At 38.8% G+C, this 7,883-nt stretch overlaps 1 protein-coding gene across 1 annotated transcript in view; it reads left to right on the top strand.

Annotated features, from left to right (window-relative positions):
- The window catches only part of LOC104536241 (multiple PDZ domain protein-like), a 17,977-nt gene extending 10,565 nt beyond the window's left edge, over nt 1-7,412 (top strand). The window contains exons 11-17 of the mRNA XM_010178805.1: nt 581-677; nt 2,516-2,559; nt 3,659-3,781; nt 4,693-4,797; nt 4,915-5,027; nt 6,064-6,187; nt 7,002-7,412. Of these exons, the coding sequence (XP_010177107.1) occupies nt 581-677; nt 2,516-2,559; nt 3,659-3,781; nt 4,693-4,797; nt 4,915-5,027; nt 6,064-6,187; nt 7,002-7,148 (753 nt within the window). The 3' untranslated portion in view covers nt 7,149-7,412. The remainder of the gene's footprint in view (nt 1-580; nt 678-2,515; nt 2,560-3,658; nt 3,782-4,692; nt 4,798-4,914; nt 5,028-6,063; nt 6,188-7,001) is intronic.
- The last annotated feature ends 471 nt before the right edge of the window (nt 7,413-7,883 follow it).

Here is a 7,883-nt window from a genome sequence, read left to right as displayed (position 1 = left end):
CCCTAAATTAAGTAAGAAGAAGCTCACAATGTTGAATGTTTTGAAGAGTCTGTAACAGCCAGCACACTAGTCTCACTGGGAGCCATGTTGTTCCTTTACATTGCCCTGCAGGTATAGCGTAAATCTTCCCTGGAAACTCTGCAGGTGAAGCTGAGTGGAAAGCCTAATCTTAGCTTTAGCTGATGAGTGGATGAACATGAGAGTACGTATCAGGATTTATAAAGAACTGTCTTTTCTATACTGTTCCTACCTTGGGAATCGTGGCTAACTTTTACACCAGAAGAGCTCTAGAAGGTGACAAGGTGCAAATATAAAGGGACAGTCTGCCACTCAGAAGCAGTGCTTCAAAGCATTGCATGAGGTTGTGGGCATGCAATCTGTTGGTCTAATGATGTTTCAAACAAGGAGCCCTCTAGAGTGATCAAGAAATATGTGAAGGTTCACAGTGTTAACTTTATCTGGGCACAGAAAAATTACATACAGAACAGTAAAATCCACTGAATACAGTGGGTTATAGTTTTACTTTTATCAAATGGGTGTCTGAAGCTGCTCTCTAATCCCAGTTTAACACTCTGTTTAGGTTAGTAAAGGAAGTGGCAGTCTCTCATCATTCAGTCTCCCAGTTTCTGCGTCCAGTGCACCTGAGGTCTTTGAAAGTAATCTGAAGAAGAATACTGGTAAGGTTTCTCTGGTGCTTTCAGTATTTTATATGTGTGAACTGGTAGCTGAAATCTTTCACTTCCTCTAAAATGTTGTCATTATGTGCTGTAGGTCTGAAAGTGATTCCTTAGTCATTAAAACACTACAGAGGTGGTTATGGTGCAGCACATCATGTATATCTTTGAATACCCTTTTATAAAAGAAACTTGTTACACCAGCAGCGTAGATGTTGAGGATCTAAACTGAGCCATAATTTTCTGTTTAATCTAAATACATCTTCAGTCAAGAAGTCTCATTCATATAAATCCAGATACTGCATAGTTAAATTAGAATAGATATGGAGTTGCTGTCTCATGCTCAAATTTAGAACAAAGTTATTTCTGACCAAAGTATTGCTAGCAAATAATAGTTCTTTCTATTCTACGTGAGCATGGTTAGCAGTCTTATTCCAAAAGTTATTTAAATGGAGAGTATGAACAACTTTTTCACCTATTCTAGAAATATTACAATCCTATTGATATCACAGAATCACAGAATATTAGGAGTTGGAAGAGACCTTGAAAGATCACCCAGTCCAACCCCCCTGCCAGAGCAGGATCACCTAGACTAGGTCACACAGGAACACATTCAGCCGGGTTTTGAATGTCTCCAGAGAAGGAGCCTCCACAGCCTCTCTGGGCAGCCTGGTCCAGTGCTCTGTCACCCTCACAGTAAAGAAGATTTTCCTCATGTTCAGGTTGAACCTCCTATGCTCCAGTTTGTACCCCTTGCCACTTGTCCTATCATTTGCTGTCACTGAGAAGAGCCTGGCTCCTTCCTCCTGACACTCACCCTTTACAAATTTATAAACATGAATGAGGTCACTCCTCAGTCTCCTCTTCTCCAAGCTAAAGAGACCCAGCTCCCTCAGCTGCTTCTCATAAGGGAGATGCTCCACTCCCTCAATCATCTTTGTGGCTCTGCACTGGACTCTTTCAAGCAATTCCCTGTCCTTCTTGAACTGAGGGGCCCAGAACTGGACACAATATTCCAGATGGGGTCTCACCAGGGCAGAGTAGAGGGGAAAGAGAACGTCTCTTGCCCTACTAACCACAGCTCTTTTGATACACCCCAGGGATGCCATTGGCCTTCTTGGCCACAAGGGCACATTGCTGGCTCATGGTCATCCTGCTGTCCACCAACACCCCCAGGTCCTTTTCTGCCTGGCAGCTTTCCAGCCACTCCTCCCCAAGCCTATAGCGCTGCACGGGGTTATTGCGACTGAAGTGCAGGACCTGGCACTTGGCCTTGTTGAACCTCATACAATTGGCCTCAGCCCATTGATTCAGCCTGTCCTACCCTCAGGCAGATCAACGCTCCCTCCCAACTTAGTGTCATCTGCAAACTTGCTGAGGTAGCACTCAATCCCCTCATCCACATCATTGATAAAGATGTTAAACAGGACTGTCCCCAAATCTGAGCCCTGGGGAACACCGCTTGTGACTGGTCGCCAGCTGGATTTAGCTCCATTCACCACAGCTCTCTGTGCTCAGCCATCCAGCCAGTTTTTAACCCAGCAAAGCGTATGCCCATCCAAGGCATGCCCAGCCAGCTTCTCCAGGAGGATGCTGCAGGAGACGGTGTCAAAGGCCTTACTAAAGTCCAGGTAGACAACGTCCACAGCCTTCCCCTCATCCACCAAGCAGGTCACCTCATCGTAAAAGGAGATAAGATTAGTCATTTTCAAAATCTGATTAAAATGTATATCTACAATAAACCAGCAGAAAGTTAGAATCATCATAGTGGTTTGGATAACTAATGGAAAACTTTCCTAAAAATGCTAGTTTAACTTTTTTTTTTTAATTTCATTTGACAGCAGCTTATGAAATACAGGGACTAAGAACAGTTGAAATAAAAAAGGTAAGTTACAGCATGAAGTAGTATGCATAAGGAACAGGTTTTGGAGATTATGTCAGTAGATGTGTTTACTGAAAGTAAGAAGTCTGGCCCTGTTAATCATTTTGAGAGAAGAATTGATGTGGCAATAGCTAATTACTTTGCCTGTCTTTTCAGGTCAAGACTGTATGATCTACACTGTCTCTATTTCTATGCAAAATCAGTGTCATTTATGCTATCACATTTTCTGACCTGTGTTTAAAAGAAAAAAAATGAAGGATTAATAAGAGATAATGAGACCTATTTTTACTGTTACCAGGCTGACTTAAATCCAGACTCTGTTTTATTGAAGTCAAGGAAACTGTACTGAAGTTGCAAGCCTACTGTTTGATATTTTGTATTTTTCTTCAAACATATTTTTAATGGGTAGGCTCTTAAATGATCTGAGCTGCCAGGTTTTCAACTGTGCAGTTCAATTGCCTTCCTTATTTACTGGAGCATGAGATCTCACTGACGGAATGCTTCTGATTGTCTGAAATAATTACATTTATTTGACTTTGCCTGGCCTCTACTTCACTTGATTACGTCAATTTTATTAAGTCATTCTATTTTTTTTCAGTAGAAGATGCAAATACCAATTTACAGTAGCTTTTGTGGTTAGGTAATAGGGTGTTGTACAGTAGTGAACAACTAGTTTTGTTCTTCAGTAGGACAGTAGGGGGAGCATAAAGATTAATTCTAGTGTTCAGGAGGTTGATAATAGGAGACTGATATAGACAGTACTAAGAACAAGCAATCCCATCTGTCCAGGTTTCCTTGCCCAGACCTTTTATGCTGACATTAAGGGTCTGATGCTGTATTCCATATTTAGTTTGGTTAAGATAAAGCATACAACCAAGTCACCAAATTGTCACCTCCCACTGATAGGAAGAAACATATAGTGTGCTCTCTGCACTTTCGCAAAATGGTGCAAAGTGTATTAGCATAAAAAAGAACTTGAGACGTAGAAATTCTGATTTTGATAAGATAGGGAGTTCAGTAATTTTTTTGAGGTTAAGCCTACAGTTCTCTGTATGTCTTTTGCTTTCCAGAAAAATCTAACCTTTTTTCATGACAATAACAGGGCCCTGCAGATTCACTAGGAGCGAGCATTGCTGGAGGTGTAGGAAGTCCTCTTGGAGACGTTCCTATATTTATTGCCATGATGCATCCTAATGGAGTTGCAGCTCAGACTCAGAAACTCAAAGTAAGTTAATTGTTAAGAAGGTTGTAGATTGCATGGGTAATGCACAGTAATTTCTCTAGGCAGACAATAAATTAGCAGTTTAATGATACAGTCATAGGTGTTTCTGGCTGTGACAAGAATTTTTTTGCTGTTTGAACAGATGAAACAGTAACTCAGTACATGGTAAAAGTTAATTGCTGAAAGCTACTACTTTGGGAAGGAAGTCCTAGAGCAACCTTGGATCATAGATATAGTCAGATTGTGAAAATTAGAAGAGTGGTACAGGATGATGGATTCTGTAAGTGAGCTCCACTGATGAGCATGCTGGTCATTCCTGTAATTCTGTGTATGCAATCTGTTTTATCTCTCGTTTTCTATGCTTATCTATCTTAAGATATACATAGTACTTTTTAGGTTCTGAGTTAAAAGTGGGAGGTTTTACCAGCATTTACATGCACACTGTAACAAGTCTGTACCTGAGATGGTTGAATTTGACTCGTGCTGCTTGGAAAGTGGACGGTGTTATTTCAGGATGAATTCAACCTTATAATCTCTGATAATAACTTACTACTTCATGCTGTCTGTCTTCAGGTGACATGCAAAATGTACCTCTTTTTAACATTCTGTATGTTTCTGGAGTATTAGGATCAATTCTGTAAAGCAGCATTACTTTTTTATACCGAATACACTAAACCCTAAGGTAATTTGCTAATTGTGTTGTAATTTTCTACCTTTGTATTAGGTCATTATGTAGATTATTTGACCTCTACAGAAAATGTACCATGAACAGTTGATAATTTCTTTCTTCCTGTCCTATATCACAAATAAAATCTGGCTAAATGCGGATACACAGATCTGCTATTGTTGACAGAAAGTGACAAATAAATATATGTAACTAAACTTAGTTAGATTTTCTCCATTTTCTTTTGCAGGTTGGAGACAGAATTGTTAGCATCTGTGGAACATCTACTGAGGGTATGACTCACTCCCAAGCTGTTAGTCTCTTAAAAAATGCTTCAGGCATTATTGAGTTGCAGGTAAAAAATCTTTAGTGATATTTGGAATGTTTTCTGAACACTATTTCGCCAGCTACTGCAATAAATTATTTTCTTACCAGCATTCTCATTTTACTGGTTTGTGAACTCTGTTCCTAGGTCATAGCTGGAGGAGAAGTAAGTGTCATAACTGGTCAGCAGCAGGATCCGCCTACGTCCAATCTTTCATTTGCAGGACTAACTTCAACCAGCATTTTTCAGGATGATTTAGGGTCAGTAACTGTAGAATATACAATCTGCATTTTGGGTGGAACTCAACCTAAAAAACGTACAAATCTAGCAAATAATGGATAAATTGTTTGACTTAATCATGACTTATGCATTTGATAAGTCATGGGACCTGTAGGCTATAGGTCGTCATCTTCATTGTCTTAATGTGATTTGCTGTGTTTGTTTTATTTTGCCCTTCTGTAGAGTTATGATGTGATTTCATTTCTTGTCTGTAAATACAGCCTCCTTTGTTTCACTGGGCCTTGGTAGCTGGGATTAATCCATACAAGCAAAAGGATTTTTTTTCAGACTTGAATAGCAAGACCCTTTCTACAGTGGTACCCGTGTTTGCTTAGTGTGCTTTCTAGCACTAGGCTATCAGGAGCATCAAACTTTTCTGATATGCAAGGTATACTTCTGCTATACTGCAAGGTGTAGCTACATCAACAAGATTTGCCTCTAACTCTGTCATAAATCCAAGGCATTTTTCTTGTAGAAACAACAAAAGAGAGAATGGGGTTCTTTAGCCACACAGATCCACTTCAAAAGACAGACCTTTAAAATTTATTATAGTCAAAGTATATGTTAGAAAATAGACCTATAAATGGTCTATATAGATGCATAGATACACATACACAGTCATGTATTAGAGGAGGTGAGTAGCATTTAAACTTTATATCATAAACTATTGGGGCTAATTTTAGACATTTTTTAGGAAGTGTAATGGCTTACAGAATTTGTTTGTTACAGAGACTGAGGTGCTGGCATAGCATCTCTACTTTGCTAATAAGCACTGTTAGTGAGACATTGCATCTCTAACTGTGTCCTGAGCTGGACGGAAGAAGTGTGTGAAGTATTTGAGTGCTCATGAGGGCATTAGACAGTTCAAGTGTTTAACATGAACTAAAATAGCCAATTCATTACAATAAAAACATTTGTAGTTATAGTGGAAAGGGAAATGTATTGCTTATCTTGAAAAGAAAAATGTTTAAATCATAAGTTCAAACAACGTCACAATACTTATTTTCCTTTCCTTAGGCCTCCTCAGTACAAGACTATTACTTTGGATAGAGGACCAGATGGCCTAGGCTTTAGTATTGTGGGTGGTTATGGCAGTCCCCATGGAGATTTACCCATTTATGTGAAGACAGTGTTTGCAAAGGTAAGTGTAAATTTGTTCAGTGAATCCATTTATTAATTAGTTCACAGCAGCTACTGTCTTAAATCATGGCCCAAGTTTGAAGCCATAGCATTGTTACAGTTTCTCACATCTTTTCTGCCATAATGCAAGTTCTGGTCAAAATGTGATTGCAGCATTTGAAGGATCTGTTCTTAGGAAGATTCAGAATTTCCAAATGCATGTGCCTCTGCATATGGCAGAATCTTCAGCTCTCAAAATGTGCCTTATATTGAGAGTGTCTTTTCTTCAGGTAGTAGAAGTGACTATTTATTTTGACTGAGAGTCTGAAAGGTAGACTAAGATAAAGCAACTCCATCTGGACCTTTGGAGAAGTTTAGATACTGACCTGGATTTGATAGTTTTGGCTGCCCTAGGAAACAGCCTTGAGTCAGAAAAAAATGGAACCTAGAATCCCTAACTTTCATGGTAAATGAAAGTTCAGAGCTGTGTTTTGATTACTGAATTTCTTATACCAGTTGCTGAAAACTTCCTCAGGTATTGAAAATCTTACTTCTATGATAGTAGAGTTTAAATGTTGTACTAGCTGGACAAATAGGATTAAGGGAATACAAAAAATCCCGTAGATCTGATGTCCAAATGTTGTAAAACTTAGACAGGGCCAGGCATACTGCAGCACTAGCAAGCTGTACTACAGTTGACTGTAGTTGAATCATTGAAAATCAAAAATGTTTTAAGAGTTTTTTGCACTAAACCCATCTTATTCAGAATATAAGGACGGTGTGGCAGACAGAAAAAGAAATGCATGAGATTACAGTTATATGTTGTATCGTTTCAGGGCGCAGCAGCAGAAGATGGACGCTTGAAGAGGGGAGATCAAATCATTGCTGTGAATGGGCAGAGTTTGGAAGGGGTGACCCATGAGGAAGCAGTTGCTATTCTGAAAAGGACAAAAGGAACAGTCACTTTGACTGTTCTGTCCTGAACTGGCTGCCCAAAGGCAGCCAGTCAATAAGACTGTATTAATTACATTCCGCATAGCAAAGAGAATAAAAATGTTTATATAGCCCTCATGCTCTTATAGCTTCACAGGACTCTGTTACAACACTGAAGAAAAATAACATTTAACCGTATTTTTGTATACAATAGAAGTATTTCTCTCACTGTCATACCACTGGGATTGAGTTATGTTAACTATGGAAAGACAGAAGTATTTTTCCTGTTAGTATTATAATGAATGCTTGTAAGCCACCATAAAAAAAAAGGAAAAAAAAAAAAGGAATGTTTGCATTAATAACCACGCAACAAAACTGGAATGTTTTGCTTAGAGGCTTTGGCTATTTGGAGTATGCTGGAAAAACGATAAAGTCTCCAAGTCAGCAAGAGGGTAGCATATGTAGCAGTTGTCAGAAAACAAATAAGATATTGAAGAAAGGAAGTTTTAACAAAATATATAATTTAGGGAAAAGAAGAAATAGTATAACATCTGGAGTCACATGATTAATAAGCTTAGATGGTTAGTTGTATTACTTCACAATGCCCAATCAGAAGCAGCTCGAAGCATGACTTTGGTGGGTTTTTTTGCTTATCTGTTCATGTGTTTAAATTTCTTAAGTCAGGATGTATCAAAAAAAAAGAAAAGTGGTTTAGTTTGGTTTAGGTTTGAGAGGTTTTGGTTGGTTGGTTGTTGGTTTCTTTTTAGGGGGGGACACTGTTGAGT

Source organism: Mesitornis unicolor, unplaced genomic scaffold (assembly GCF_000695765.1).
Source record: "Mesitornis unicolor isolate BGI_N332 unplaced genomic scaffold, ASM69576v1 scaffold45580, whole genome shotgun sequence".
NCBI lineage: Eukaryota > Metazoa > Chordata > Aves > Mesitornithiformes > Mesitornithidae > Mesitornis > Mesitornis unicolor.
Note: the sequence above shows the minus strand (reverse complement) of the source record. Positions and strands in the feature narration are given on the sequence as shown.